Source organism: Adelges cooleyi, unplaced genomic scaffold (assembly GCF_023614345.1).
Source record: "Adelges cooleyi isolate 19-005CV unplaced genomic scaffold, UGA_ACOO_1.1 ACOO_flye_CR_arks_rails_tigmint_CR_PRNA_108, whole genome shotgun sequence".
Lineage (NCBI taxonomy): Eukaryota > Metazoa > Arthropoda > Insecta > Hemiptera > Adelgidae > Adelges > Adelges cooleyi.
The window spans coordinates 8,994,600-9,012,018 of NW_026095761.1; the positions used below are offsets into that span (position 1 = coordinate 8,994,600).

The 17,419-nt window shown below is 32.4% G+C and overlaps 1 protein-coding gene across 1 annotated transcript in view; it reads right to left on the reverse strand.

Moving 5' to 3' along the window:
- LOC126842813 (orexin receptor type 2-like) overlaps positions 1-17,419 on the reverse strand; it is a 103,403-nt gene that overhangs the window by 10,593 nt on the left and 75,391 nt on the right. The window contains exons 4-6 of the mRNA XM_050579987.1: positions 5,723-5,870; positions 1,851-2,114; positions 492-633 (exon numbers count right to left, since the gene is read on the reverse strand). Coding sequence (XP_050435944.1) covers positions 492-633; positions 1,851-2,114; positions 5,723-5,870 — 554 coding nt within the window. The remainder of the gene's footprint in view (positions 1-491; positions 634-1,850; positions 2,115-5,722; positions 5,871-17,419) is intronic.

Below are 17,419 nucleotides of genomic sequence, written 5' to 3' on the forward strand. Positions count from 1 at the left end.
TCTGTTCGAATAGGTATAATTATTTATTATTTAGGTTCAACAGTTATCCGAAAATCGTGAAATTTAATCCAAACGGAATTCAATTTTACCGAAATCCACCACAAAGTCCAGACTGTTTCAGTGACAATATATAATATCGAACAAACTATCATGGCGTGACGTTCCCAAGATATCAAATCCTGTAAACGAGGGAAAAATGTAACATTACACTAAAAACGAGCTGTACGAGCTGTCGCGTTGACGAGTCAGAAAATGAGATTTTTTAATAAAACTTAAACGTATTTTGTTAAGGTCGGTCTGAGTCGGATATTAAGGAGAGTGGAGTTTACTGATTTCAGTACATTTTTAGGAATTTTTTCATATCATATATATTTAAAACTATCTGGTTTTGGCGGAAATCAAATTCAATTTTAGTTGTTTCTTGGTGGCCATCGTTCTGGTGTGTACGTCCATTGTATAATACACAAAATTCATTAAAAACACAGACTTACCTCAACAGGTTCATCAGGTGTACAGGACAAAAACACAAAGCGAACATTATCACCACAGCTACCAGCATCTTAGCGGCCTTTCTTCTGGCTTTTATCTGTGTCATGCTACTAGCACATCCCACATTTGCCGTCCGGTTGACCCCTACAACATGGTCGAGGTAATCTTTATATTCCTTCTATATTATATTTATTATAATATAAAACAATTTAAAGGTACAAAATGATGGTTGCATTGATATTTTCGTGATAACGAAAACGTGTAGTTTTTCCTTCAAAGGCTGTCGGAAACAACGAAGCAGCTTAAGCGATTACAATTTTCATAAGTTGCGCTTTCGGACTTGGATAACATTTTAGGATTATATTAATTATCTTCTCGTCACGTGATACATCTCATTGATCGGCTTACAAGTTTTCCTAAAATCTTTCCGAAGTTTAAGCCCTTTCACCCCCTCTCTCCTAGCGATACAATAGGAGTACTTATACAAATTTAATCGTGGAACAAACTGTGACAAAGCGATCGTTGTTTAAAAATTCAAACAAAACCGAATGCACTGCCCGATGATCACGGACCATACTTTATGTTTTCTGTATGAAGTCATGTAAGACGGTCGTCAGACAGATACAAATTAAGTGGATTTTATTAAACTAAAAAATATATTAAATTATGTTACGTTTAAGGCGAGAAATGCTGTTACAACGAGAGACATCGTTCAATCAAAGTAATAATATAAAAACTAAGAAGAGAATAAAACCTCAATGGAAAAAAACGGTTATTGACCAAAAAAAACAATGTGTATATATTGAATTCCGTACGAGAACGCCGAAAGAGACACTAAATGGCGTCTGAAAGCTTGTATTACAGACGGAGCGTCTAATAAATCAATTTCCTAGCGTAAACGTGGAATATAATGTTGTCCTGGACGACCTCGTCTGCTAAAGCGTTACAAAATTCCTACACCGTTGATCCCGAACGTGGTTATGTGGGTTACAACCGTAAGCTCTCGTAATGGCCCCTCGACTAATAATGATAATTTTATAAAAAAAACTAGTACAGTGGGGTCGGAAAGGACCGAATTGATGGATAAACAGAAGGAGTGTGTAGGAAGAATAAATTTGGCCAGTTTTGAGGTGGGAAAAAGAGGGAATTTTTTTACGGGGTAGTTGGAGTAGACGGAATCAAAAAAATGTAACAATGGTTGAGCAGATCTGACTGTGTCAATTAGCAAATAAAAACATATCAGTGCAAAAACAATACCTTCTAAGCTCCGTTTAGTAGCTGAAAAATGACGATTAAATAAAAAAAATATCACATAAAAATATGCGAAAATTCGGAATTCGCTTAACGATCCTGAGTCTCACCGTTTTGACCGTGTGAGTTGAACATCTGCACGGTTTCCGTGTGACCGGGTATGGTGTCGGATCTCCAGAGCACCCGGACGATTTGATAGTAAGTGATGGACATTAGCGACAATGGTAACACGTAGAGTAGTATCATTTTCGCCACCTGGTAAATAGTCTCAGATTCTTGGCTCCAAAGGGCGTAACACTGGGTCAGATAGACGCTGTCGGCCAACCTCGGTCCACCATGGTTGATAGTCTTCAACACCCATAGCTCAGGCATGTCTGCAAAAAAAAAACCAAGCCACGGGTCAGCATCGTTATGATGGATACTGAGGCAATTGCAGTCAACATGGAAACCACGCGACTCGACTCGGTTTCGACTATGCACACCCTTTGATGTATACATCATATTTCCCTATGAATCAACAATTTTTCGGTTGAAATTTAATTTGTAATCCACACAGAACCATAGAAAATACGTGACAGTACATTGTTATGAAATTAAAATTTCGAAATTAACCAGAAATATACCAGAACCTACCGATTCCAAAACTAGTTGTCAAAATTATTATTGAGTTTAAACTTAATCCAAAATAATATATTGTTGTCTTTAAAAACTATAGTGTTAAAAACCTAATCGGGACTACAATTCCTTCATTTAATTAAGTATACACTATAATTGAAAATATTAATATTGTTTTGTTTTGTTATATTGAAGTAAGAAAACTGCAATTTCAAATGGGGCGAGTGCAAAAGCCAATTTTCACAAAACCATTGATTTTAGAATATATTATTATTATTATTTCTATAATATTTCATATTATTTTAAAATTTAAAAAAAATAACTCTTTGGTTATGTTCACAAAAATAATCATGAAAAAAACTCTTTTAAAAGGACAAAGTATAAGTATTGGTTTTTTTTATTAATGTCAACAACATAATATTTGTGTAAATATTATGTTTACAGAATGCTAACCCTTATTTTGGCATGAAAAACGGTATGTATGACGTCTCCTTCACACGCTGATCTAACATAACTTTTATTTCATTTGTTACAAATACTTACATTATATATACAACGCCGAGTTTTATTTATTGCCAGATTGCATTAATTGTAAATTTTGCCTATCTGTTTAATATCATAGAGAAGATTAATCGCTTTTAAACTTATACTGAGTAAGAGCATCATTGTTACATTTTACATTATATATTGTGATAAATTTAAGAGGACGCTACCTACCTGTAATTTATTTACTAAAAATGGTTTTGCGGGGGACAAGAATGTGAGAACGGTATTTAGAGTAGCTGTATACAATTTTTACAATGGATAGAGAAAAACTTTATGTACAATTGTAATTATTCATTCGTAAATTTTCATTATTTTTTAGTTTGTTTTTAAAAAAAAATATTAAGTATAAATATCGAAAAAATGAAAACGCTACCCCATATCCAAGTTCTTCTCTATACATTGTGAAAATTTGGTAAATTTACTGTTAATACTGGCCTCACATACTTGTCTCACGCAAAGCAGTTTTGATAAAAAAAATTGTAATTTATCCTATAGAAATGACTGTGATAGTCTGACAAAAAAATGACAATCAACAAAGTATCCTCATTACTGTAATAATAAGTATACATTATAGTTCAACCTCTAATTTAAGATTTTTCAAAAAATTGCCTATACTTTACTCCTTAGAAATGGCCTGGGTAGCGTCCTCTTAAACGATAGAAGTCGGTAGAAACCGGGAGTAGGTGTTTTTAATTTTGCTGAATGAAATTAATAAGCCATTTACATGATTAAGCAATCAGTTGCAGAAATTCTAATGAATCATCTTTTCTAGAATAATAATATTTGCATTATAGTATGGTTTTACATTTTTTATACACTCCTTTTTATTTATTCTTCATTTCTGTTAATCCTTACCAAACGGCCATTGGCTAAAGTCTATTATTTTTCTGCAGGAATGGTGTGGAGGACGTGGCTATTTACTTTTGTCTAGACATTGAAGCCCCAGAGATAGAGTATTTATACCGACAGTCAAAAAGCTAAACCGGCGATTGCCCTTATGCTAGTGTACTATTCGGGGGTGGGACTTTTCAAAAAAATGTCAAAAATACTACAAAAAATAATGTGTCATAAAGTAGCAGTTTTTTTATTCAAACGTCAACACGCCGAACGCACGCTAAATGATTTTGCGTTTTTAACAATAATTGCAGATTGTTCACAAAAAGAAGGTGTTCATCGAAAAACATTTTAGGAAACACTATTAGGAAAATTATTTTCCTGGGGCTATAATATTATGTATGAAAACTGTTTTTTTTTTTCATGAAAATCATTTAACGTCATCTCCACACCGCAAACCCGTACGTACAAATCCCGTTTGTTGTGTATACTAAAATATACAATAATAAATCCATTCCAGAATAAATATCTACCGCTTGTATGGCGAAATTACTGTTAGGAATTTTATGCATTGTAACATATTCGGATGTTGTTCGGCCGATTCGAAAGTTAATGGATTTTTTTTTACATTAAAGCACACGGATGTATGATTCGCTTTATAAGCAGCACTTCTGTCGAAAAAAATAAGTACGTCAATTATGGAACCTAGTTGGTTTTAATCAAAAGTATTGAACGCCCTTAAAGGCAACACCAAACGTTAGCTAACATTTAAACTTAAATTGTCTGAAAACCTATTAACTGAAATTTGTTTGATTTACAAATTTCAAAAAAGTAAAGAAAGTAATTTGATATAAGATTTCTGTAGAATGTATTAAACTTCATTGTTGGTTGTCTTAGATTTCTTGTTATGATCCAATTATCTTTTTACTCTAGTTATCGGTTTTTACTGCTTATACGTCTATAATAAAATAGAACTAAATATTGAAAAACCAAACTATTTTTTTTTTGCGCATACTATGTTGTATTCTATAATGTATGTATATGAATATAGAGGATATACCGATCTGCGAAAAAGCTTTCTCTTCCAGAGAAGATCGTTTACTCGCGAACAGCTACTTTGATACTTTATCTCAAATAACGTACGAAAAATTGAACCGTTTATGTAGTGTTTATATATTTTTCGCCAGTATCACACTTGTCTTTGGTTAAAAGTTTTACGAAAAATAAAATTCAGTTTCCTTCCAATTGTGTTCAGAATTTGTATACACAATGCGTTGATGTTAATGCAATTTAAAATAACTGGGTTACAGTAAATCAATTTATCATTGTATTATATTTCTATACAATCCATGCGAATGAATAATATAAAGTGTACATCTTGTTTGTTCTTTTTTTTTAATATATGATAATAATCAAATGGCAAACTGAGAAAACGCAAATCAGTTTTGGCTAGTTATTTCACGAGTCATTATAGTTTATTTAAACATACATGGACGACATAAATGATGTAGTCAAGTGGTGTAATATGTATAAACATTTTTGTATTTTCCAGATTCCATCATCGTTTTTAACTTAAAGGGGAACGTACGTATATATTTATTTAATACATTTTTTGGAAGTAGAATAAGTTGCTAAAATGTTGACTTGTCGATAACCAGTTTTCAATAATTACTTAAAGTAATTATCCAAAACTGGTTATCGACCAGTCAGAATATTCAGCAAACTTTTGTTAATTAAAAATAATAATTAAATATATATGTCCCCAACTAAGCTTCAAAAGATGATAGCACCCTGGAACAAAATTAGCAATACTATGAAATTTTAACAGTCAAACTATCAACCAATTCAACTATTGGTAATAATTATTTATAATAATTATTATTCTAGGCAATAGAAAACCGAGGAATTCATTTTCCACGCGTTATTATACCTGTTGGAAAATTATACTTCTCATATTATTATGAAGTATATTTATCTAGAGGCTTACCCGACAGCAGGCCAATGATCCATATGATGACGATCGCGGTTCTGGCTTTACCCGTGGTCGACTTGAACTTGAGCGGATGACAAATGGCGTACCACCGATCGATGGATATCGATGTGAGCGTCATAACAGACACGGTAATCGACACAGTCTAGAGTAAAATAATAATAAAAAAAATTTTAAAAAACCACAATACGGTTAGTACAAATGGAATTAAATCACAGATTTTTATTTTTGGCGCGAACCCATGTTTACAACGAACAAACACACCCGGACGAGGTTAGTGTAAATGTTTGTCCGGACAGGAAAAAAGTGATCCTCCTACAAGCGAGACCCTCGAAACCGTTAGCTAAAGTTTGGCAACAAAGTCACAAAGATGTGCCAGTCGGTTATCAGCACAAAAACTTGCCATGTTTCCCTAATTTTATACGTCATACATTTTTCGCTCAAAGGTGGAAAAATAAAGGTCGGCCAAACCACTAAAATCAATTTCAGTAGACCACAACGAAAACTGTTATTTTGTAATAAAGATCTTTTATTTAATTATTTGTACTTCACCTGATACAAAGAATACATGCGCTACGATAAATAGTCTAGTGAAAACTGAAACATGACATCTAAACTTCAGTTTTTACATAATATCATAATTATTTGACTCGGAGGTGTTGTTTTCTAATATATATTAATCTTCTTATGAACTATATTACAGAGGCATTTTAATTGAAATACACATTAATTTGTTAAATCTTCTTACTGCGCCTAAATTAAATCTTGTGAGAAACTTTCGAAAATTTGTTATCGATTTACGCAGAAAGGAACAGGACATCATTTTTTCAAATATGTCTTGTGTGCAAGTGTACATAAGTAGCTATAACAATGTATGACATAAGTACTAAAATACGAAGAAACTTAAACGAAACTGCAAAGAATATACTTTGAATTTCTAGAAATATTTAAACGACATTTTCAATTTACTTGAGTGAGCTGAGGTACATCAAAGTCAAAACTTAAATGGTTTACGGTAAATATAAAATATGCATTTGCTATGAATACAGTATTCGAAATAGTGGCAGTGAGCTATATCGCGGTAAACAATATAAGCATTACACAGTTTGACAGCTATAGTACAATAATATAGAGTTTAGTAATACACAGTAAAACTTTATAATATTGTATTAACCTCTTGCATTAAAATCACATTATATTTCAACTATTGTATTACCGTTTTGAGAAAACAAAAGGGGTAGAACGTTAAACGACCTTGCCGATACAATACATTGCCATAAAGCTTAAAAATATGTTAATTTTTGAAAAGTTAGTTGACATTTTTGTTTTTTGGTTCATATAATATTTTGAGTAAACCAAATTATTGTCTAAAGTAAAAAATATCAAAATCCGTTTTAACATTGTATAGAAATTGATTTTAAACGATGCGCGTTCTCGCTCATAAACAATTATTTTTTAAATAATTAAAAAGCGGTTTTTTTTCTAGTGCTTGGAGCGGCAATTTCTCAGGGACGGCAAATAGTTTTTAACATTACATTTTTTTTATATATAGCTAGAACTGAAAGAAGTGCAACTAATTATAAAATGTTTTTAGTCCAACGGGATTGTGATAATATTTATTGTTATAAGGCGAACGGGCACATGTTTGGATGTTCCATAATAACATACTTGTTAGGTGTTCATAACTATTCTGCACTAAAAAAATAACACTTTTCTAATTTGTAAGAATATTTGATTTTTTTTTGTGATTTGTGGCTTTTGTAATAAAATCTCTAGTAAAATTAGTGACGGACGATCACGTCAGTGGGTATCAGTATCAGACTAGAAATAAATGTATATTTTAAAAGGCGGTAATTTGTTTAGTGCTTACAGCGGCACAATGGTGAAATCCGTCGCTGCGTGTAATAAATATTAAATAATACGCGAAAAATTTGAATTTTTCGATTTTTTTTTCAAATTTTGTTTACTTCAGACCGATTTGATATCCGTCAGACTTACATTTTTAGCTTCGATACGATAGCATATTTTTTTTTATCAAACACTATTATTATTAATATCACAGCAAATATCATAATATTTTTTATAACCGGCTTTCTATTTTTATGTACAACTGATGTTTTCTTTTACATATTGACAAATGCAAACGATTTAATATATTCAATCAAATGCACATATGTATACCGTATACACTGCACACCCACATATAATAATAATATGTACACGACAATTCTCATGACGAAAAAGTTATGCGACAGCAGTCACCTATATATTATAATATTATTTTTATTACACATTTATTTTTATTGAACGATATAGGATCCTGAGGGATAACCCAAATAACATTTCTAAACCGACCGTAGTACCTATAATGTTACAGTTATGTGTAAAGATTTCCACTTCAATCTTAGTTTTTTCTGTCTGCACGTATCGTTACCGTCGATTTCCCATGTGGTATCTATTAGTTTTCCTCTATTAGTAATGACATTGCACATGCATTGCTGTTCAATATTGCCACTACAGATAATATGATATTTGGAAATATGTAATTTTTAATGCACGACCATGTTCCGAAAAAGAAACACAACAATTGAGACTAGGAATTATGAAATAATATCGTGTAAATAAAGTGTTGTAATATTTAAAAAAAAAAAATTCGAAATATGAAAATCAGTTTTGTCAAGAGTGACCGCTTAGACAGTTCAGGTTTAATCATGATGGTCGTTATTTGCGTTTATTGTTTGTAATTAAATTAATATATTTGTACTATGTTGACGTTTAACGAAAAATAAATACTAAGTTTATAATTGCATTTTTATTGAACAGAACAGTTTGAATACAGAATAAGAGAACGAAGCAATTTTTTTTTATGATAAATCGGCTTTTAGCTGATATATTTTAAACTTGCTAATTACTTTTAAAATATAATTTAATAATTTTTATCTATTGAAATTTGAAAACTACTTGAAGTTTAAAAGTTGTCCACAAATTTGCACCGAAAAGTTGCCTCGTGTGATTTTTGGGTGGACTTCGGCTTAATGGCCAACTCAAACTGCTGGTTTAAGTTAATTTACAAGTTGGTAATTTCTTTTCAATAAAATAAATATAGTAAATACATGAAGTACTCATTTTAGTTGGCTGTAACTGTTCGAGAAATCGTTGTTATTATTATTATTTTTTTAGTTATGAAATAACAAGATTAGTAAAATCTTCAATATAAACATTGTGCGAATGTTACTCATTGGTCGAAAAGACCACTGCGACACGGTAAGCACTATTATTGTTTTTCCAATGTAGTTGTAACTAAATTTAAATAACATATAAAATGATTAAGTCGCTTTAATTGTTCAATTTATTTTTTATTCGTTTATGCTCGATGAGTTCAATATGCAAAACGAAATTTGAATCTACCCAAAGTGGTAAATATCGTTAACTTATTTAAATGTATACTTTTCCAAAACAACGTTTGACCGTGAAATGGTTGTCATTAAATTATTTTTAACTTGAGTTTTCTTTTCATTCGATTATTTTTTAAGGGCTTTGTTGACAAAAATACAAAATTATCATAATAACATGTCTTTAGTAATATAACTTTTTTTTCCCTTTTGTAAAATTATTATAAAATTTAGCCATAAATATTTGATTTTTGCCACTTTATTTATAATGGATACTTTTCCGTAATAGCTATATAACCGTATAGGCTATAGCTTACAACCGTTATAGCTGTATAATCCAACTACTTGCATACATTCACGGCAGTCCTGTTATCTCCTAAAGGAAAACATCTATTCATTCAAGTATATTTTTCTAGGGCCTAGGCTGTATTATATAACTGTTAAGATGGGAAAAAATGGATGGATTAACATTCACAAAAATCGTATACATAAACGCTATAGAGTGTTCAATGTTTACAGTTTTTCTCGGTAATACGCGTAAAAAGAACTTTTCACCTATACTCTTGTGGCCTTCATTTGCATGCGACAGCGATCATAAAATAAAAAAGGGCGGTTTTATTAATATATATTTTCGTGTTATCCGGTGGTAGGTAGTTGATTCTGTTGTACTCGAACCGAACTAGATAATGCTCCAAGGGACACACAAATGAGAATTCGGAACGACGTCATATTTTCATCTTTCCGGTTGTCCGTTGATTTATTGTGGACAGTGCCCTGCGGATATACCTTCGACTGTACAGCATAAGGAATAGGTCGCAAATACCGTAGTAGTCTTTTTGCATATGATATAATTTTAGTGTACACTGTGCACGTGAAAAAAGAACCCGAGACGTATCATGTTGTTGTATAATAATATTATCTCCGAACCTGAGGTTTCCAACAAATCCAATTAGGTCGCGCTCGCTCGCATTTACCTGAAATAAGTATTATTAACTCGCAAATCAAATATTAGATAAAGGGGACTCTAAATCTTCGAAACAATTCATTCTCTAATTTGACTATAATTTTGGCTTGGAAAAACTTGAAAAAAATCTGATCTGTAAAAGGTAACACACTTATTGAAATACAATCTAAGCACTTCACTTTTTTCCAAGAATATCATAACGAATGATTGACCTACATTTAAAATTCTCAAAAATGTAGTCTAGTTTAGAGTTTTTTTTATTAAAACCTGTTAGTGTAGATCTTGGCCAAATTTTCCAAGCCAAAATATTCTACGGAAAACCCAAAAATTGCCAAAAAAAAAAAAGTCTGCTTACATTGGAATTGTCGACGTTATATTGTAGATAGTCCATGAAGTTAGAAAAGTTATTATAGTTAATAAAATGATTTAGATGATGTAAAAACGAACAAAAAGAAAACATTTCCGATACCCGTTTATTACATTACGGTAGATATCGGTGTATGAGTCGTATCTTTAAGCCTACCTAACGTATTACAGGTTAGTGTAACTGTCCGAGTTCAACAAAGGGGTTTACACGACAAACACGGCCGGATGTTATATAAAATCAGTTTTTATCCGGTTTCATTGTTTCGCAAAATCTAACCGATTTTGATAACAGCGGTTTATTGAACCGAGTAAATGTTTCCAGTTCAAATCGGCCATCCCGTGGTTTTAACTATGGAAAATAAAACAACTCTTTCTCGCTCACCACCCACGGCCAGTACTAATTGTATGCTTTGTGGTTTTTACAACAAAATTATCGCCATATTTAGTATTACACTGTTTAGCACTGAACCGACAAAAATTAATAATAACAAATAACAAAGATTAATTTACAGCTTTTAACGCGCTACATATAATTAAAAACAAACGGTTAGATAAGATTTCTTATGTTTTGGTGATAATATCAATATTTGGTAGTTAGTTTTGAGATAATATAGTTTAAATAATTTATTAAATTTATTACAGTCTTATTCTTAATAATTTTATTAAACTATTTATTTTTTGCACGTTTTTTTTCCCTATAGGTGTAACTCAAGATTGACGATTACTGGTTAGTTACTACACTTCTGACCGTGTAATTACCTTAGAACCGTCAGTAAATAATGTTCTACTATTTTCGCTTTTTTGTGATGTGTAAGTGGTTAAGTTCACAAACAATTTTCTTCTAATGCAAACAGCAGGCGACTGTCATAAACAAACAACTGACAGAATTCCTGTAATATGGATATTAAATGTTAATGAGACACTTCACGCACATAAAATATTGCAGTATCGTTAGTTTTCAGACCAAGACGGGCAAATTGAATGCACAAGTTCAAATAAATTAAAAAACAAAAGCCTTATAAATGTGATAAATCCAAATAACGCGAATCATTAAAAACTTTTTATTTATTTTTGCTCGTCGTAATGCGTTTGGATATAAAACAGAATTAAAACTTTTCATGTAGAGAGTTTCTCGGATAATTTAGTAGACAGTAGATTTATCCACACCAAATCGGATATCTTTCGAAAGAACCAAAACTGTTGTTCTTTTAGATTTTTCCTATCACAGATGATCACGGTTCGAGATACGTATCAACAGAGAAACGGACAACAGGCTGGTGTGTGGAGCTTATAATAACATTGTATGGCATGCACAACAGTAAAGATACAAAGTTAAATTTGAACGACATTTCTATTGGATTCCCAAAAATACTGACTCCTCGCATCGTAGAAGTATGTACGGACGGCATGTAAACAGAATAAATAACGCCGTGTCCAATTTGAAAGTAAAGCGTGGCAAAACAAATTCGTTTCTGATGCCCAAACCCCGTGTCGTAGTGGATGCAGCGAATTCCTAATTAAGGTGTTCGGTCGAGGACGACTTAACGTGCTGCACACATACAATTAAAATTTTCTTCCGGCCATACGACAAGATAGTACGCAGAGCTTTGAACGAATATTTACGGGCTTTGATTAAAATAGTTGGCGGGCGTCAGATTACCCAAACGCTTTTGTTCTGTACAGTCGGATGCCGTTCTAGTCGCTGTTACTACTATAAAGCCGGGGCAAAGCAATCACTCTTGTCATCAGAGCGGTGCTTATGCAACATGTTAATAATAAAATCTCTAGTGACAGAAAATGTTTTCCGTCAAGATGTCCGACCTGTCAATTTTTTTTTTTTTTAATTTTACAGCAAAAGAAACGGGCAGTAACTTTAAAAACCATAAATTATGAAGACGTCTCTCGGTATTCGCAGGAAAGCTTATGTGTGTGTAAAGCTCTCCTTAGCAAGCGCCGTCTTAATATTATTCGCTATTGTTCAGTTACTGTAAGTACACAATTTTTTAACATATCTCCTATTATTATTATTATTATTATCATCATTGCGGCAGAGCTCGGTTGACGGAAAACGCGCGTCGTAATAGCCACCGAAAATGGTTTTTGAAAATGTAATTTAACATCTGGTGAAGAAAAAAGGTATTTTTCAAAATAACACGTGGCTGCTGAATTAGGTACACAATGATGACTTTACATAGGGCACGTTGCTCAAACATTTACCGCACTTAGAGGGCACTGAACATACATCTATCATGACGTGTTGAGTGGTCGATAACTTCATTATTATTATTATTATCACAGTCTCCATTTTTTCTCACTTTGTTCACCGCCGGAACGTTTTGCGTTAACCAACCCAGTACATTTTTCACGCTGTGGTCTTAATGCTCGTATTATATTTTGTTTCACGTCGATGAATTATTGAAGTAATATGATACAAGTACTTAAGCCAATTTGTGCAGAAGAAAATATAGGAAAGATACCGTTTAAGAGAGTATTTGAGCGCGTTGGACGTGGGTTGCAAATATGCCACGTGATGATATGCCACGTGTTATCAATTAGAGAGAATATAATTATAAAAATTGGTAAGAGATAAATGGAGAATGTATCAAAACCTTAGGTCAAAGATGCGTGTATTAAAATATATAGACGTTTATTGGCGAAGAGAAAAATAGTTAAAGGCAAACAGAGATAAAAGAATAATATATTGGAATGACCGATTTAACTCTTGTAAGATAAGATTAAGAACAAGGCGATAAATAACGTTAATACCTTTACCACACACTAAGGTGTGCTTTATTGAGAGGAGTACCGTTAAAAATTAAAATAGTCGGTATATTAATAGCATTATGTTTCAAGTGGTTCGATATGGTTTACCACATCATTTATTAGTAAGTATATATATTATAATATACATATTCATTTGTTAGTAATCCATATAAATTAAACCAGTATAGCTGTACTCGTTTGAAATGTATATTAACCATCATTTTCAATATAAAACAGAGTTGTTCTAATTAGACTTTATTTTTGTACATAAATTCTTATACCTAGTTTACCTTAGTAAATACTTTGGGTTAGAAGTCTGCCACAAAATGTACTTAGGTCTGATTTGCGTGAATTAAGTATGTAACTTGTGTGTGGCCAGTATTAACAGTATATTAACCAAAATTTCACAAAGTATAAAGAAGAACTTTATCTATGCCGTAGCGTTTTAATTTGTTTGATATCTATACTTGATAATGTGTTTTAAATAAATGTACTCTTTGCGAATGAATAATTTTAATTGTGTTTAAGTTATCAAAAACACTACGTCCTGGATAAAGTTGTTCTCTTTACACTGTAAACATTTTATACGGCTACTATAAATACCGCCCTCACATACTTGTCCCCGGCAAAACCATTTTTCGCGGATAAATTACAGCTGGATGTGTCATGTGTAGCGTCTTCTTAAATTGAATCCTTATCGTATGTGATGATAATTTTAATATTATTATTATTGTCGTTGAACGAAAGCTGCGACAGACGGCCGTTGGAGAATCACGCGAGACTGCGACAAAATTATTAATTTGTAATGAAATTCCTCAATAAAAATGTTGTGCAAGACAAGCGGGGCGGGGGGTTGGACGTTTATATTATGCTCTTTATCATTACAGAACGACGGTAGTTAAAAGACGGATACAAGATTCTAGTACCGGACACATTAGCCTTGCGCGATTAATTTTCCCTTGAACATGTTTTATACATTTGTCACCGACCCCGCTGCTCACCCCCTCCATTTTTATGTCGGCACCACTATGGTCTGTTATTGTAGCCTAGATTGGCCACATTATCAATAAGTATGTATCAAACTATAAAAAAAAAATACTTGGCTGCTTTAATTGACTTTATAAAAACAATCTCTCTCTATCTGTCATAATTTTGACAACTCTGCTCAACTCTCACAACTAAACCCGGATAATTCCTTAAAAAGGCATCAACCCTTAATTTTTCAACGAATTTTAACATGTAGTTAAATGTCTAAAACGGATGAAGATTTTATGTTGATTTTAAGTGTAGGTACTAAATAATAAATATACTAATTTACAAACAAACTCTGCATAGAGAAATATGCTGTGTATAACAAATCGACCATTATCTCTAATACCAACGTTCTATTTCGATGTTAATAAATGCGTTCAAAGTGGATAAACCGAAATGAATAATAAACTTTAAAGAAAAATATTTCAGATTTACTTTCCGCGGGCAGTGGTCTAACATAGTACCGAAGTATTATGCAAATAACAAACAGAAACTGATGTTCTTTAAAAGAGTCTTTTTAGCGATTGGAATTTGAGTGAATGTATTCTTATTCCCAAATGAGTATGCTACCTAACAAAAAAAAATAGCTTTTGATTTAAGTCTAAAAGTTATAGACTCTCCCATAAAGGAACTTCAATTCCATAGTTTTAATATTGTTTTCAGTTTTTTTTAATCAACGTTTGCGTAGGCATGACTCATAACGTTAAAGTTATGTTACACTTGATGGATGACGGTGGATACCAAATTTAATATAATTATTTATAGTACACCGTATGATTTTGTCAGTTGATATCAAAGGTATCCAACTTACCCGTTAGATAATCAAAAAGAAACTTGTTTTTATGGAAAAACTAAAAAACCTTCTGATGTACTATTAAAATTACGGATTACGCCCCAAACTTTTCAACGAAATAAACTTAGTAAAGTCTCACTTGTTAAAATCGAAGGCATAGAGTTAACGGATCAGTTCTCAAAGGAAACATTTTTTCTTTATTCTAGGTTCACTATTTTTTGTAACTAACAATATTATTATTATGAGATTTTCATCGTACTGGTGTTATACCTGTAACTATTTTTTAAACGCTTTTAGACAAACCTGATCTGTGAGGAGACACATGTGCGAATATTGTTGTTATCGTTTCTCTGGATTGGAGAATACCGAAAATACCGATGAGACAATATTACAATTTACAGCCAAGGAAAAAACAGGATGGCCTTTTTTTTAAAAAAAAAGCTCATTAATACACATTGTAATATGAGCATTAATAGAAAATAATAAATGGCAATGGAATATCTCACATGTGTTTATTATCGCGTCCCACCAGAGTAAACGGCACGATGAATCGATAAGCTCCTCTTCGTCGGATGTTCTAAATCAGATCAATCGCCTAGATGTGTCGGGTCTATTTTAAATCTATGAGACCCTATCTCTAAATAAAACCACAACATCGTTATAGACTATAGCGTTAGAAACCTAACCGGATCCAAACCCCATCAAAGGATTTTAAAAAATGGATCAGAAAACCACTTGCGCACTAATTTGCAAAAGTTTTGCAATTCTGTTTACCCGCGACGGGATAGAGACACAGTAAAGTTACATTTTTTTTTTCATGCTTAGTTCAAGCGGTTTCCTTGCGACGATACCGAAATCTAATCAAAACTAGAACGAACAAATAAGAATAAAATCCGATAAAATAAAGAATTCTCCGACAATCCCTATCACACGCCAACTACTTCACAAATCCATATTGACAGGTTTCACAAAACGGAATTTTAATATTACTTGTAGGTTTTATTTTTCCCAAAACTAGGCAAAAATAAGGATGTCAATCAGTTCCAATCAACTTAATCGTCTCCAAGTTTCTCTATCTTTCTCTCTCAGGATTGATGCTGAAATAATTTTCCATCGGGGGGTGGATCGAACGGTTTTAACGAGAGCTCCGTTTAAACTTCCGCTGGAGGTTCGCTCCGTGAAGGTTTTGTGTAAAGAACTCTTTTGTCTCTTGTAGTTTAATCATGTATTTTGATCAAAGTCGGCTTAATCAGCGTTACTACGCCGAGTTTGATACAGAGAAACTCTATTAATTTTACAAACACCGCGAAAGTATAGTTTGAACGTTTATTAACACTTTTTTACGATGAACGAGCATCCCAGTTGTTTTTATGTAAAGTGCTTACACCGCGAAAAGTCACTCCGTCGTTGATCGCTCTTGGCGGGTAAAAGAAAACCCGTTAACATTCAACTCACATCCAGGAAATGTATTCTGTTTGTAAACGTTTGCCAATATGAATAAATTACTTAACCAACATAGTTGACATATTTCTTTCCTTGGTATTTCTTTGAATTGATCTCGTCGTATTGAAATTTCACATATTTTTTTCAAATTATAAGTCCTTTAACCAGGCATCTGCTTGTAATATCAAGGTGTCCAACTTCAATCGTATTATTGAAATATGATATTTAACTACTAATGCACTCAAGTATTACCAACAGGGATTGAAAACGTTTGAAACCCAAGCTCTATATTATTTGGACGAATACAATGACTATTGATCGAAATTATTCATAGTATGATATTTTGTTATCTTAATTGATTTTGAAATCGTAAAATAATAGTTGATTAAAAACATTTTTAACTTAAGTTATATATTTTAGAACGATATTTAGTTTTGTTCCAATAGCAACATTTGAATATGACCTCAGATTTCTTTCAAATTAAGGGTAATTATTGATCATGTTTTCCACTAACGAATGTTTGCAATAATAAATTATAATTGTTTATTTAATTATCTAGTTAAGTAGTCCAGTGTTCCCAGCTTTGAGTTTATTGTTATTCGTTTTATATTTGATTTGATCAATATTATCGGAACGAAAACAAACCGGTGGACATTTTTGTGGGATCTCGTCGGAAGGCGGCAGTAAAATAAAGTTTTGCTAACATTATCGCTATGTTCTCCGGATGTTCCCAGACAGTTAGGATGGACTGGTAGTGGATAGCAGCGTAGGAAATTGATGAATTAATAGCAGAAGGTAAGGCGGAAAAGAAGATTGTGAATGAAAAAATATAATGTTTGCGTCGACATCGGAGTAATGGACGATGACAGCTGTTCGTGTTTAACGTGTGTTTCTGTCATCTTTTACGGTTAAATCGTGTTTATTTCTCCGGGTCCAACCCG